This window comes from Manihot esculenta, chromosome 4 (genome assembly GCF_001659605.2).
Source record: "Manihot esculenta cultivar AM560-2 chromosome 4, M.esculenta_v8, whole genome shotgun sequence".
NCBI classification, from domain to species: Eukaryota; Viridiplantae; Streptophyta; class Magnoliopsida; order Malpighiales; family Euphorbiaceae; genus Manihot; species Manihot esculenta.
This window is the reverse complement of record NC_035164.2, coordinates 28,712,385-28,727,748: the sequence shown is the minus strand read 5'-3', so window position 1 is coordinate 28,727,748 and position 15,364 is coordinate 28,712,385. Positions and strand designations below refer to the sequence as shown.

The 15,364-nt window shown below is 35.2% G+C and overlaps 2 protein-coding genes across 2 annotated transcripts; one reads left to right on the top strand and one right to left on the bottom strand.

Moving 5' to 3' along the window:
* Positions 1–728: 728 nt before the first annotated feature.
* Positions 729–3,082, top strand: LOC110613657 (probable cysteine protease RD19B). The gene is made up of 4 exons (XM_021754885.2): positions 729–1,296; positions 1,392–1,511; positions 2,118–2,364; positions 2,449–3,082. Exons 1-4 carry the CDS (start codon positions 823–825, stop codon positions 2,724–2,726), a joined length of 1,119 nt encoding a protein of 372 aa, XP_021610577.1. The 5' UTR covers positions 729–822; the 3' UTR covers positions 2,727–3,082.
* Positions 3,083–5,799: 2,717 nt separating this feature from the next.
* On the bottom strand, positions 5,800–15,076 carry LOC110613440 (V-type proton ATPase subunit a3). The gene is made up of 18 exons (XM_021754568.2): positions 14,759–15,076; positions 14,259–14,303; positions 13,637–13,759; positions 13,450–13,557; positions 12,608–12,718; positions 12,349–12,522; positions 10,998–11,135; positions 10,671–10,778; positions 9,481–9,588; positions 9,256–9,404; positions 8,583–8,736; positions 8,167–8,327; positions 7,883–8,089; positions 7,581–7,764; positions 7,377–7,460; positions 7,093–7,280; positions 6,616–6,675; positions 5,800–6,277 (listed from the first exon to the last, which is right to left on the bottom strand). The coding sequence occupies exons 1-18, from the start codon at positions 14,903–14,905 to the stop codon at positions 6,073–6,075; spliced, it is 2,454 nt and encodes an 817-aa protein (XP_021610260.1). The 5' UTR covers positions 14,906–15,076; the 3' UTR covers positions 5,800–6,072.
* Positions 15,077–15,364: the final 288 nt, after the last annotated feature.

Genomic DNA, 15,364 nt, shown 5'->3' with positions numbered 1-15,364 from the left:
AAAAAAAATGAATTAAATTATTACAAAAAATATTGGTTTCAAATGGAGAATAAATAACTTACTAATAGAATCATTTTAAATTATGTTCAACAATTATTTTAAAAATAATATTTAATATTTTGATTTAATTAAAATATAATTAAGTGAATAAATTATAAAAAATCTGATCGCATTTAGCTAACCACTGCTAAAATAAATATTTATTATTAAAATAATTAATAACTATTAAAATGAATAATATTATTAAATAAGACTTAAATAAATAATTAACTACCAATAAAATTTAGTATCCCTTAAAAATATATTTTCTAAAAAAGAATGCTTTTTATCCATTTTTTAAATTTTATTAATACTAATAAATTTTTCAACATTGAGTATTTTTAGCATTACAACTAAATAAGAGAAAACTTAATAAAAACATTTTTCACAGAATTATTTAGTCCCTACAATTATTATGAGCTAAGAGAAGAACAAAAGACAAATTATGTATCAACTTTGCCCATATCCAAACCCAACTAACATTCCAACAAAAAGATCTTTCCCTACCATTCAATCAACAAAACAACCCACCATTCAAGGACTCTACTCCTCATTCACCACGCGTCCTCCTCCCATTCGTCTGTCAGTTTTCCTTCTCCGCAAGCAAAGTCTCTTATCCAAATACGCGTATCTACACGCGCCATCCCACCGCAGTTTTTATGTATTTTCCGCCTTTTTGTACGTATAACTGCACGATGTACGTATTTTTATACGCGCTCCTGTGTTTGTGTATATATATCTCTCGGTTTTTGCTTTGGATTCTAACCTTTACCAGCTACAAACATGGCTCTCCGATTCTCCTTCTTCGTTGTTTTCTCACTTCTCTTTCTCTCCGCTGTCATCGCGGAGACTTTGACCTCATCGGATGGCGAGGATCCGTTAATCAGGCAGGTGGTTGACGGCCAGGATGAATCGTCGATGAGCCCTCATCTTCTGAGCGAGGAGCATCATTTCTCGCTCTTCAAGAGGAAGTTCAAGAAATCCTATTCCTCTCAACGGGAGCATGATTATAGATTTATGGTGTTTAAGGCTAACCTGAGACGCGCTGCTCGTCACCAGAAGTTGGACCCGACGGCTAGCCACGGAGTCACTCAGTTTTCCGATTTGACTCCGGCTGAGTTTAGGAGGCAGTTTCTGGGGCTGAGGCGGCTGAGATTGCCTAAGGACGCTAATCAAGCCCCGATTTTGCCTACCAATGACTTGCCTCAGGATTTTGACTGGAGAGAGAAAGGAGCTGTTTCTCCTGTCAAAAATCAGGTCTTTCTTTTCTTTACTGTGATATTTTGTTTTTAAATATGTTCTGTCTGTCATGGATTAGGGTTATTGATGATCAATTTTGATTGGGGATTTAGGGTTCATGTGGATCATGCTGGAGCTTCAGCACCACAGGGGCTTTGGAAGGCGCTCATTTCCTCGCCACAGGAGAACTTGTCAGCCTTAGCGAGCAACAGCTTGTGGATTGTGACCATGAGGTTGGCTTTTTGACCCCTTTCAAATAGTTTTTCTTTTTCGATGTTTCTTGATTTGTCTGCGCTTCGTATTTGTAAGTTAGTGATTGGTTGTTGTGCAATTATACAGCAAGTGCCAATTTTACGTGCTAGTATCTTATTTAGCTATTGATTGATATCCCTTGTGTTGTTGTTGATGATTCGTTGTTATTTCTGCTATTATTAACGTTGACTCACTGTTGAATGAATTCTTCCTCAACGGAAGAGAATAACGTCTGATCTCAAATTACTCGGTTGACCCCAATCTGATAGAGGTATAACTTGAATGTTAATCTATTGAAATGTTTGATCGAATGCTTGGGGAGTTTTACCTTTACCCATGAGTTTATTGCTTGTCTTTAATTGTCAAAGTCTGAGTGAATATGTTACTGTTATATGTATCTGGATCTGAATGGTCTTGAATGTTGTGGCGACTCATATTAGTAAATGCTGGGAAGTGGGGAATCTTCTTGTGAAATCATGCTAACATCATTTGATTTCAAATTTGTTCAATATATGGGTAAATTGACTACTAAAAAATGATTATTCCCTAGATTGCTTTGTCTAAATTAAGCCTGTGGATTTCTGCAGTGCGATCCAGAGGAGGCAGGTGCATGCGACTCTGGTTGCAATGGTGGGCTGATGAATAGTGCCTTTGAGTACACTCTCAAAGCCGGTGGTCTTATGCGTGAAGAAGACTATCCATACACTGGTACTGATCGTAGTGCTTGCAAATTTGACAAGACTAAGGTTGCAGCAAGAGTGGCCAACTTCAGCGTTGTGTCTCTCAATGAAGATCAAATTGCTGCAAATCTTGTGAAAAATGGTCCTCTTGCAGGTAAATAGCCTTGGTTCTCAATTGAATGATGATTAATTTTTCCTTCTTTATGTTGTGCCTAACTTTAGCTTTGTTTGAATGCAGTGGCTATCAATGCTGTGTTTATGCAGACATACATTGGAGGAGTCTCATGTCCTTATATCTGCTCAAAGAGGCTGGATCATGGAGTGTTGTTGGTGGGGTACGGTTCGGCAGGCTATGCTCCTATTCGGATGAAGGAGAAGCCATATTGGATTATCAAAAACTCATGGGGTGAGAACTGGGGAGAGAGTGGATACTACAAAATCTGCAGGGGTCGCAATATTTGTGGGGTAGACTCCATGGTGTCTACTGTTGCTGCTGTTCAAACCTCATCACAGTAAGTTAAGCCCAGTGATGATAACATTGGATCTTTGTATATAGCCATGTTATAATATATTTCAGCTTTGATACTTAGAACCATCTACCCGTCGTATTCACCCAAAGCATAGGATATAAGTTTCTTGGAAAATTCCTATGCTTTTGGATGTCAGAACAGTTGGATTGGATTGTCTGACTGAAATTTCCTGGAAAATTCCTGTGCTTTGATATGTCAGGACAGCTGAATTGTGTTATTTGTCGTTCAGTTTAAGACATTTGATCCTCATTACTGTGGGAATATGTAATTTATATATAAGGACCGGATAAACTGGGAGTCATTATTAAGTTTAAATTAAATCAAATGACATGGTTGAATATATATAGCCTTGGTCTCGTACAATTTGAGGTTGGTCATATAAATTATTTTTGCCATTCAGTTTTTTATTAGACATCAAGTTCATATTAATATTTCAAACTTGCAAATTATATGGTATTACTTTTTCTCATCAGAGGTGGTAAATTTGAACATAATTTTGAGAGATTTGGTGAATTTGAACAGATCATTTTTTTCAAAAAAAATTACTTGTAATGGTTTGTGTTTCTTTAAATAATATTTTTTGTTTGGTTAAAATATTTTTTTTTTCGTTTTATAATTTTTATCTTTTTTTAACACATTCAAAATATAATTTTTTATTAATTTTTAAATTATAATTATTTTAAATATATTAAATTTTATTAGATATTTAAAAATAAGATAAAATTAAATAAAATTATTATAAATAATTTATATATTATTATAGTTTAAGAAATAAAAATAATAATAATTTTAAAATAATTAAAAAAATGTTGTTATTACTATTATTATTATGGTGAATATTAAATTGAAAAATTCGAATCCCTACATCAAATGGAACCGTTCATGTGTTTTGTTAGTCACTCCGAGGAAGTTGCGGGGCTAAATTGGCCGAACGATGTTAGTAGTGCATGCGGCAGCTAATTGGGAGGCCAACGAGTTAAATATGAGTTGGGTGCAATTTCGGTGCCGCAAGCCACTAAGGGGCTGAATGAGGTTTAACCTCGGGCGAATGAGATTCAACCAGTGAAAAAATCGTTGGTCGGTGATGAAGCTATTAAGCTGTCAAAAATCGGTTGCGCTAGGACTAGAAGGTGGCTGGGAGAGTTGCCAAGGATTAGTATAGTTGTTGAACGTATTGTTGGGTCACTGAAGCAGTAATAGGCCGCTGGAGGTAAGACGTGCTCCAACTAGGACGTGGTAGGTCGCTGGCAAGAAACAGGCATAGGCCTAGCACTACAGAAATGAGGTTTATGGCTATAGTGGAGGTGCGGCGCGAGATGGGCTTATAGGAGATTTAGCGCTCGCAGCTCAACGCGCAAATGAGATTAGAGCGAGAGGCCCAGCGTACAAATGAGGTTCACATATGCGCAATCCAATACCTAAACGAGATTCACAGAGGTTCTGTAGCGCACAAATGAGGTTCACGGAGGTCTTGTAGCGCACATAGGATTAAGTGTGAGCTAAAGCGATCTTGAACTTGCCAGACATATCCAAATGAAGTTTAAACTGGACAAAAATTTTCAGAACATTCCAGAACTGCCAAAAAAACGTCTAAAGCATCAAAATGAGGTCAAAATAGAGCCATAAGAGGTTTCTCCGAGAAGCAATTTGGGGACCACGAATTTTAAAAATATCTAAAGTATACTTTAAGTTAAAAGTTTTCTCAAGAAGTTTTCCATTACAGTCACAAGTTGGAGATGTGGCAGTCCTATAAATACTCCCATATGAGATTCATCTCTGTTTTTAGACATTAGAATTCTGCTAGGCAATTGTGTAAACCTCCATTATAATTTTCTATTGGTTAGTAGATTTTCTCCCAACTCCAAATACTCTTCCCATCTTATTAACTTAGCTTCTTTGCGTGTGTATGTTTAGCTTTCATAATACCTTGAGATTCTAATTGTCTGAGGTTCCAGTTGTTCAAGGTCTTAAATGTTTGCCGTCGTGTGCATTTTACAACCCTTCTATTTATCTTTCATTGTGTACCTTAGGTAAACTTACTTGGTAACTTACTTGGTTCAACGGATTGAGGCTTGAGTTGGTTTTAGGGTTGTAACCGTTCATGCCGCAACAGTATGTGTATGCTCCTTTCTTTTGTTTAGAACTTATTGGCATGAAAACAACTTTTCTTTTTCTGGAAGTTGTTAAATTTTCCTTTAAAAAAATTGTTTAATTTGTAATATGGAAAATTTTAATATATACGTTATTGAATTTCAGGTTCATAAGCCAGTTAAGATTATTTAAAATAGAAAAACAATTTCTAACATTCTCTTGAAGCGTGAGATCAAACAAAGCACACTAAGGATTGAGCGTTATTTGGTTATAATCGAAAATTTTAATTGATAAAATTTAGATATTTATATTTGGTCAATTTAATTTTCAATTAATAATTTAAAACTATATTTTAATTATCAATTAATAATTTTAAAAAATACTATCTTAAAAATTATCAATTAATTGATACAAGAACTAATCAAAATACTTTCACAAATGAGCCGGCGCTGTAGATGGGTTTATTGTCAAGCTTATAAACAAGCCTATCAATATTATCAGCTGCGAATAAGCTATACACATACTCTAAGGGCCCTGAATTGAGCTGAAAAATGGTATTAAACTGTATTGTAACAGAATTTGGAAAGAAATATTATGGGTTAAATGCAAGGAGATTGAAATGTAATTTCTCCTTTTATCTCCATTTCTCTTATTTCCTCTACGCTATTTTATGTCCGAACAAAGAGAATTTTAAAAATCAAATATCTTATCTTTTCTTAGCTCTGTCTCCATTTCCCTCGATCCATATTAGCTTCCAAAAAAATATTGGGATATTTTCAGTCATCGTCATTTCCCTCTTCCAACTTCATTCTTCCCTTTCTGCTACCGTTGATACGATATCCAGTTTAGCTCCATTGTACACAGGAATTAAAATTCCAATTCACACAAACAACATAAAGATAATATTTACATACCACACCCGAAAGAGGCCTCTATTTCTGAAAAGAAATAGAACAATAAACCAGAAATTTAAATAAATTAAATGATTCTTATTATTACGCTCAGCCTGAACTGCCATACACGCAGACCCAACTGCCAAACAAGAAAACTGCTTATTCCTCCCAATAGGAAAAGAACGATTGGAAGGGAAAGGAGCAGTTCAAATGGTAGAAAGCTACCTCAACTCCCCCCTACAAGATTCATATTCAACCAAATTCTCATGATGTTCAAATCAATAAAATCAACTTCAAATCCATACCTGTGCGATCTAATTGAAGCCAACTGTGACTTGCTTCAGTGAATCATTCATCTTCATCGCTAAGCAATGCAAATGAAAAAGGATAGAATTTATAACCATCTCCCTCGTAGAATTTGTTTTGGAATTCCACCCAATGAAGTCGCAATGCATGTAGGAATGCACTGAGAGTTTCCATCACCAGTAGCACACCAACAGTTGCAAAAATAAAGACTATGATGCCCACTATGAGGATAGCTATATTGTTGAACCTGTGTGAGATGTAAAACAGTGTCATTAACATCTTTACAAATGTTAGTCTCTTATATCCATTTGACTGCTAGATTAGGTATTTTGATTGCCAAACTATTTTATCGATTTAGCGCATAAATAGTTCATCATGGAAAAATAGAATAGATGATCAAGTGTTGCCAGGATTTTGTCCTCCTTTAGTAGACAATTTTCTTGATTCATAAATAGAAGAACTACCAATGACAAGCACATGCATGTCATTTTTCTATCTATGCAAAAGTGATCAATGCAAAAGCTAACTTGAAAAAACTGCTTTACTTCACCAGTTGACCATGAAAGCACAGAGAATGTAACATACCCCCAAGCAAGGAGAAGAACTTTCTCGTAGAATACACTTGACAGTTCTGAGTGAGCAAGACTGCATCATGACAGAGATGAGATAAAGCACATAGTTAGTCCCATTGAACAGATCAGATGACTGTCTAAATAAAAAGAAAATGATGCAGGAAAAGTGGCTAAAGCCAATTTTGTGCAAGATATCTGAAATGCCAGTGCCAACGTGCAACATCCAGCTCCCCTCAGAAGCAATACACACACATGAAGGTGATGTCATTGAGACTTCAACAAAGAGAACATGCCTACGCATGTGGTCAACTGTGTAGCAATGGACTCGACAAGCATACATGCATGTCCAACCATCCATACAACCAATGTTCCACAATCAAGAACACAAAGTTTGAAAAGGATATACTCTTGATCTGATCTCACTCAGGCTCTATAAATGAACAAGTATTCGAACGCAGACCAATGAGTACCTTCAACTTTATTGACATACCTGAGGGCCCATAGACGAAGGTAAGATGCTGTATTTGAGACTGCTCCAAGTACAAACTCAATGGTATGTATCAGCTGATGCACAAAAACTTCACTGAATTCAAATTCTTCATGGGCATCATGATTCACCTCCACTTGAAGAGACTCCTCAGTGCTCTGAAGTGGTGCATATGACTGTCCTTGGTGCCTCTGAAAATAAGACATAGGGAACCGATGAAAAGAGAACAAACTATGATGTACTTGACCATATGAAAGGAACTTGGCTAATGGAGAACTAGAGCATACATCTTGGTGTTGCTTCTTCAAAAGGAAAGGCTTGGGAAGCAGCATCCATGGTACTGAAACAAGGGCCAGTAATAAAAGAACTTGCTGAAAACAGAAAGGCAGAATATAAATTATCAGAACAGATGCACATCATAGATCATTATGATCATAAAAAATGGAGTTAGCAAATGTGAGAGTAAAAAGAGCTGAAGAGATGAAGCCGACCTGAACTATCTTTTGTCCCACAAAGAGCTGATTTTCCCCCAATTCATCTGTTGGACTCAAGAACATGTATATCATTACATGGTACAAATCAGCCTGTGAACCGGTACACCACTTCACAATGATAAGGAGTGATAAATAGCCAAACAAGCTGTTTAAGAATATCATTTGGGGAATGAATTGAAACCTGCACGATGGCAGAAAAAGGATAGCTTTCAGCGACAAAACTTATTACAAACTCTTTTATAACCCCAGAAATACTTGAAATATTCTTAAGCAGTTATTGTCCATGTCATGAAACTTACCAGATATTCAAGCCATTTCGAAAGTAAACAGCATTGAAGTAACTCAATATGATACCAAGATTCATTTGGGCAACTCCAAGAAGGATCGACATTTTCATCTTCAAAGAGTTTAGAAATGGCAGCTCACTGCGAGTGCCATGCCACACAGGATCCACACCAAATGGGTACGCGGGGCCCACCTTAATCAATCCCTCTGTTGTAGCATCCCTGGAGGACAAGAATGCATAGGAAACATTATATGATTTACAGATCATAAAAACATATTAAAGGCTTCAGTCAAATACCTGCAAGAAAGGTCACGGCATGCATATGCTGAGCGTCCAAACAGTGCAAAAGGAACTGAGAAGAACTCATTATAGATCAAACCAGTGTAAATTGAGAAGAGGGCCATCATTAAGATAACATAACGACCACCAAAGGTCATTTCAGTGATATCCCCAAGCTTCTGTGGTTCAACAAGAAGCACTATCAGTTAGATCTCAAGTATAACTAAGAACAAATTTTTATTCTTGATGCAAACACGTCTTTGTTGGAAGACAATGAAGCAAAATCAATTGTCGTTACAGCCATAAATAACTTGGTGAAATCTGAAAGACCATTTAAAATTCGATGAGGTAAATTTTATAAAACAATAATATCACGATAAAGATCAAATGCATAATTTTCTGGGTGATGATAACAAAAATCGCAGGGAGTTTACCTGGCCTGAAAGTTTCTTTTCCCTGATTATAAAAACCAAAGTTGCAAGTAACAGGCATATTCCATGTCCCCAGTCACCAAACATGACAGCAAAAAGGAAAGGGAATGTGACAATGGTGTATACACCAGGATTTGCTTCTTGATACTTGGCCACCCTGCAATAATATTCAACAGCAATTATTTCTATTAATAATAGTAATATTTGGAAAAACAAACAAACAAGGGCAATATATGAACATGTGAGTGCACACATGCATATACGTGCACAAACTCGTATGCATATAGGCAGGTGCAGACACATTCTACTCTTGGCAGAAAATTATAGAAGATTTTATATAAAAAGATGCAGCAACTTATTGGGTTCTATCATTAGTAAATGACTAGCAAAACATCATATTACACATCAAACAGATACCAAACCATGTCCTTGGATTTCAAGGTCACCTTCCATTAGGTGATGGTCATTATCAAGTCATTATCTTTTTAGAAGACCTGTTGGCAAGCATTGAACAGAAGCAAATGGAAGGATGACATCAAGTATCTAAACTAAATGATTAAAGAAAGCAGCTAGACATGTTGGCTCAAATGAGATATGACACATCTCTATGATATGTTTGGGCATTCTAATACATTCAGCAAGTAATAACATGAGACAAATTTAAAGTGAAACTCACCCATATGCATCAACAATTTCCTGAAAAGCAGTAGTAAACTTGTTTGTGCGAAAATATGTAGGTGGGGACTCCCTCGTATGCAGAACCTGGAAAATGGCCCCAACCTGCGAATTGGAATCAAATGCAGCTCGTTGCAATGCTTCTTGAATCTGCACAGATCAAGTTCAAATTAGTTCGCAATTGTACATATTGATTCAAAGTTACATGAGCCCTCAATATATTTACCTGCTTTGAGCCAAAAACAGGACTCCACCCTTCGGCAACAAGACACTTTTTTGTCACATCAAGACTAAGCATGTTCAGAGTGTGGTAGATGGATTTCTCCTTCCTCACCTTCATGAGTTTGAAGAGATGATAATTAATGACTAAAGTAATCCGTAAAACACAAAGTACCATCGCGTATTATTAAATTGATGCAAGCTGTCAAAGCATGAATAAGGAAACATATAATACACATTATATGTCAATAGAAGGGACAAGAATATCTCCACAGCCTCATCAATAAATAAAATTATGCAGATAAGAGATGGATGTTGTTTGGATGAAGAAGAATTCATTTTATTATCTTGGCTGGAAGATAAGGTTGTCAACCAGGCTGTAGTTTCAATTGTATCCCTCATTTTGATTCCCTTTTTCTTCCATTTCTAATTTCTACAAATGCTAATCTAGTTTCATATTAGGCGATTGTCTTGAATAGGATTTTTATTGCACCAGATCAAGAAACATACCAATAAAAATAAATTCAGTTCATCAAGATAGCAATTATATTGCTTTCACAGTACTGAATTCAAAGCAACGGGATAACATCACAGTATCCAACTCCAATTCATAAGCCATTTCTTGAATAAGATTTTATGAAAGCAGATCAATAAACAAAACCAAAAAAAAAAAAAATTCCCGTTGATCATGATTGCAAGGTTCAGACCACTAAGTGAACTCTATTTTTTTATTATTATTAATTTAAGTTACAAAACTCAATTGCATTGGCTTTAGTCTGTTGTAAGTCTGGCAATTATCTTGTCATTTACATTCTTTACATGGAATAGGAAGGAGAGAATAATAACGGATGAAAAAGGCGACAAGGTAATAAGATCAAGAATAACAAAAAAATGTGCTAATACTCGAAATAAAAGCAGAGGTCTAGATAGGTAAATCCACATTTTAGAACATAAGAGATTGAAGATACTGCCAACATGATCATTATAAAGCACAATGCCACAATCACATGTCGATGTTTCACGCACTCAGCAAGAGGGAGTAAATATATGAATAGGTCAACGTTGAACCAGTAGGCATTGAGCAACATTGCATGGTGTCATTTTAGAACAAGAGTATATCAGAATTTTGCAAAGGAGCAAAAGCAGATAAAGAGAGAAGATGTAGCTTTCTTTTTATGTGTTAGATTTTGAACAGACCAATGAGTTCCACTGCACAAACTGATCACCAATAGTATGCAACAAATTGCTCCTATGAGCTAATCCTGCATCTATGGTAGTCTTCAACTCTGAGACTCTTCCTGAGACCTGACAATGGAAGTAGTAATAAAAATCATTCCAGATCAAAAAGGTAGCACATGCACAAAAAGGTCAACAAGTGACAACATATGCCCAAAGGTAATTGTGCACCCACAATATTTAAAATATGGATAAATTGAAGTTTACATATTCAGAAGAAAGTAGAGCTTTAGGAAATTAATTTCCGAAGTGTTAACAGAGCATCAGCAAGAAACAAAAGCTTCATACCTCATCAATCATCTGGTGTTGTTTGCCAAAATCCTCGGTGAAAGGATAACGATTTGCTCCAAAAGCTTCACATATTTTGAGTATTTTGGTTTTAGCTCTTTCTCCAGAATAGAATACAACAAATACATTCTTCTCAGTCTGTAAATCGAGATTCACAAGGCATCAAATAAGATAGGTTTGTGCATACAAACAGTTAGAAAGTTGAATAAAATTTCAGCAAGAAGCCAACAATTCATGTACTTATCACATACATTGAGACATAGCAGGCTGTAAATGAATTTGCAATAACTATACACATCAATGAAGGCTAAATTGCAGCCTTTGACACTGTATTAGTGGACTGACCCACATGGCAATAAGCAAAAGCATGTGCTCAGACCCTCACAGTGACTCAGACATGCACAACACACAATAAATGTAATGGAAAAAACTCAAAAAACATTGGAAAAAGAATTTCTAAATCCCAATATTCAGTAATTCTTAAATCAGAAGTGTTGTAACCTAAGCCACTGCCACTTTTCCTGTGGCCTTACCCTCTTCAAATGAACAAAGCCTGATGGCTGCCCATCTCAGTCAATTCAAGATCAAGAGGATTATCTATGTAACAAATAATTAGAGTTACACACACACAACACAGTCGCACACATGCACTACTTAATAGAACTAGCCATTGCATGTGATTTTAGAAACTTTGATGTCATGAATACATTTCTTACTATAGATACTTAAATTATAATTTTACATCATGTATATTATTTAATTTATTAAAAGTCCATCAATTCAATCCTTGAACCAACAGCTGGACCCTTATTATTACTATTATCAGAGTTAGATAACTACTTGATTCATGACTATCAAGAATCCAAGATAGATTTATATTCCATTCAATTAAATAGAATTATATTTTATTATAAGTCATGCATAATCTGCATCCACTCAATAACATGAATAATATTAGAATTACTAAATTTATTAACTCTAATGTCATATGTCACTAAATTTAACTTCAAAATCATATTTATAATACACAGCACCATAAGCCAAGAAACAACAACAGCATCTTGCTAGTGGAATTTTCTCTGTTATTCTAGGGTTAGGACTTACTAGATTTTGTAGTCAAGTAGGATCAGGGATTCAGGGTCAAGATCATTTAGTGTTTTTTTTTTTCTAAAAAAAATATAAATTACTTAATGCATGCACTTCCTTGTCCATCATATCAGTAACTGATTTTCTGTAGATACTAACTTAAAACCATGAACTTTTTGTCCCTTCAGAAGTCCTACCCTCCTACATACTTATATATCTAGCATATATAACCACAGCAGTAATATAGTGATTGGCCACAACTGACCTTTTCCCCAGAAACAGGATCCTTTACAGGCTCTTCAACAGCAGCCTGCCTGATAAACACATTGCCCCTGGTAGCACGGAATATAATCCTTTCAAATGCCAAAGACTTTTCTTTGGGAACAAGGCCACTGAGAAACCCCAACTTTACTTGCTTTGATGAATCAGTTGATATTTCCTGTGGAACATCCAATCAAGTCAGGATGCTATGCTTATGAGTAATATAGTATGAATCATCAGTATACAGAAAAGTTTTAGAATACTTGATCTGCTAATAAAGGAGTGTCTAGTGATTCTTCGCCAACTTGACGTGATTCCAATTCCCTCTGCTGAGCAGTTGCGCTACTTAATGCTGATGAAAAAAACTCACCAGCCTAAAAGGAAGAATATCAGTATCTTCTGACTAGTTAATTATCAAAATTGTTGAAGAAAATAATTCTTTCAAAAGATTAACATCTCAATTGATGGGAAAAGAACAAGAAGAAGAAGAAAACTTCTAACTTATAATGGAATTCAGATTAGAATAATCTGAACATATGATGAAAACTAAACAGGCTGCTCGTTAAATATATTCCCAAGCTTCTTAGCTGATATATGGATATGGATAGCATTTTTTTTCCACTTCAAATTCTATAAGACCATAAATAAGAACATTCTATCCCAACTACATGAAAATAAACCATTAACTCAATTATATGATTATATCACACAATGAAACTTTCCCAATGAGCTCAAAGACAGCTACGGCAGCAGTGAAATCAAAGGTTTAACTATTTCCAGTACTTAATGCTGTTGATGGAACACTTAAACAAGTGACTCAAAATATAATAGCTGGACTTACCATAACATTGTCCAATTCAGCTTTTCTTTTTCTAATTTAAATATTGAAGATCCATCAACTTTGTTTCTTTTTTTTTTAATTTCTTTCCTAACCTTCATCTTCCCAGTATCCCTTTCTTCCACTGTCTATGGAGTACATAGAATCTTCTATAACAACTATTAGGGCATATCCACTGTAAGATATTGAATGCTCATCCTCATGGCATATTATGCATTGAAAAAGAAACAATAATTATACTCGGTCATTGTGAAAAGATAGCCATACCTTCAAGAGAACAAGCTTATATTCTATAAGCTCATTGTAAGCACGCTGTAATTTATCATTATTTGCATTCATTTCTACCAGTTCTGACTCAAGTTCTCCAAGTTTTAACTAGCACACCCAAATAGAAGATAAAGTTAGAGCATGACAACCAAAAGCAAAGTCTAGTTGCATAATCAACTTGACATACTTCTAGGCCATCCATATCAATGTCAGTTTGTGTGAGAGGCTTCGACGAAGGTGACACGCCTGCCTTCTCCATTTGCTCCTTGAAAAACCGTAACTTTCGTGCCATCTCTCCACATTTTTTTATCTTAACGATAAACAATAAATAATAAGTAAATAAATAAATACTTCCACTACCAAAATCTATTAACTATCCCAATTTAAGTTGTTGAATGAAGAGAAAGAAAATGAAACTGATTTCTTAAAATCTCTTTCTTTTGCCTCCATGCACGTATGCTTTGTGCGTTATTAAAGAAGCAATAAAAATATCCCCAAGTGGTGGCCCAGGTTGTATAAAAGAGAAATCCCAATTGAAGAGAGAGAGAGACACTGAAAGGTTTCAAAAACAGAACATGATTGTACTCTTCTGGAAGTCAGTTTCAAATATCAGAAGATAACACAAAATGGATGCCATTAGTGGTTTAACACTTTGGGAATTCTTTAGAATTACTGTTTATCAAATCTAATTACTTTTCCATCACGCATTAAGTTCATTTTTACTTTTTATTATTAAGCTACACCTCTAGGTTCTAGATTCAAACAAGTGCAAGGAAAATGTGTGATCTATACATAACAAAAGCGCAAACCTGAGCAGCATAAGTTCTCTGAAATGGGCTCTTCTCTGCATTGAGCTGAAAAAAAAAAAAAAGAGATAAATATCTGCTGAATCAGAGATCACTAGCTAATAACACATCAATCTTTGGCTGGAAATCCAAAAGCTACTCTGTTCACCGTTAGGGAAAAAAAGTGATCCCGCTGTCAGAAGCAACAAACTTAAAGTAATTTTCAACTTCTTCAACCAAAATTAGCAGAGAAAACCCTAGCAACGATACTAGAACCTGCTCGGTTTCCCTCCATATATTAATGAAAACTCAAAATCACAAGTGTATTGGAATTTGAAGTCACCAACTTAGAAAGCAAAGAAATTCACTATGCAAGGTAGAGCTAAAACTAGTTGACTTCGAATTCAACGTCGCAACAAACAATTGAGCATCAGATAGAGTGAAGATGAAGAAACGAGCGAAGGAACTGATCATATCCAGATTAAATTAAAATTTTCACTTAACACAAGGGAAATTGTACAGACATCTTTGAATTGAAGGAGACCGAGGTCGCCAAGATAAGAGACGGTGAGGTGGGCAGATTCGATGGGGATGATGAGCTGCACCAATTGCATCGCCTCCGACCTGAACAGATCCATCGGCGGACAGCATCCTCCAGTAACCTCCCCCATTATTTCCGTTCCGTTCTTCTCCTCGCCGGTTATGGACGATTCGATAATATCCTCTACTCTCTATCTCAGTATCTCTAGGAGAAAAGAAGCAACTACAGAGAGTCAGGTGGATTTGTTTGTTGAGCTATTACTGATTTCAATTTAGCATATTTTTTTACACGAGACGTGAGATATGACAGCGAGAATTGTCGTGCCCCTTGATCCTTCTTACTATATTAGATAAATTATTATCTAATTCCCCAATTTTAAATAAATTTATTTTTATTTTTATTTTCAAAATAATTCCGAAAAATTTATTATTTAATCAATATAATATATAAAAATACATAAGTTAATTTTTAATTTTAAAAATATATTAAAATATTTTAAAATATTAAAAATCTACTAATCAATTATTTTATAATTTTAATTATTAAATATTTTATTATTTAATCTTTAAAATATAAAAAAATTTTAATT

Bases quoted from the DNA above. Each gene is read 5' to 3' on its own strand.
- LOC110613657 (XM_021754885.2), top strand. From the start codon at position 823: ATGGCTCTCCGATTCTCCTTCTTCGTTGTTTTCTCACTTCTCTTTCTC. The intron at 1,512-2,117 runs GTTGGCTTTTTG...GGATTTCTGCAG, and splicing joins TTGTGGATTGTGACCATGAG to TGCGATCCAGAGGAGGCAGG. The intron at 2,365-2,448 runs GTAAATAGCCTT...GTTTGAATGCAG, and splicing joins GAAAAATGGTCCTCTTGCAG to TGGCTATCAATGCTGTGTTT.
- LOC110613440 (XM_021754568.2), bottom strand. From the start codon at position 14,905: ATGGGGGAGGTTACTGGAGGATGCTGTCCGCCGATGGATCTGTTCAGG. The intron at 13,558-13,636 runs GTATGTCAAGTT...TGGGTGTGCTAG, and splicing joins TTGATATGGATGGCCTAGAA to TTAAAACTTGGAGAACTTGA. The intron at 9,405-9,480 runs GTAAATATATTG...TGATCTGTGCAG, and splicing joins CTGTTTTTGGCTCAAAGCAG to ATTCAAGAAGCATTGCAACG.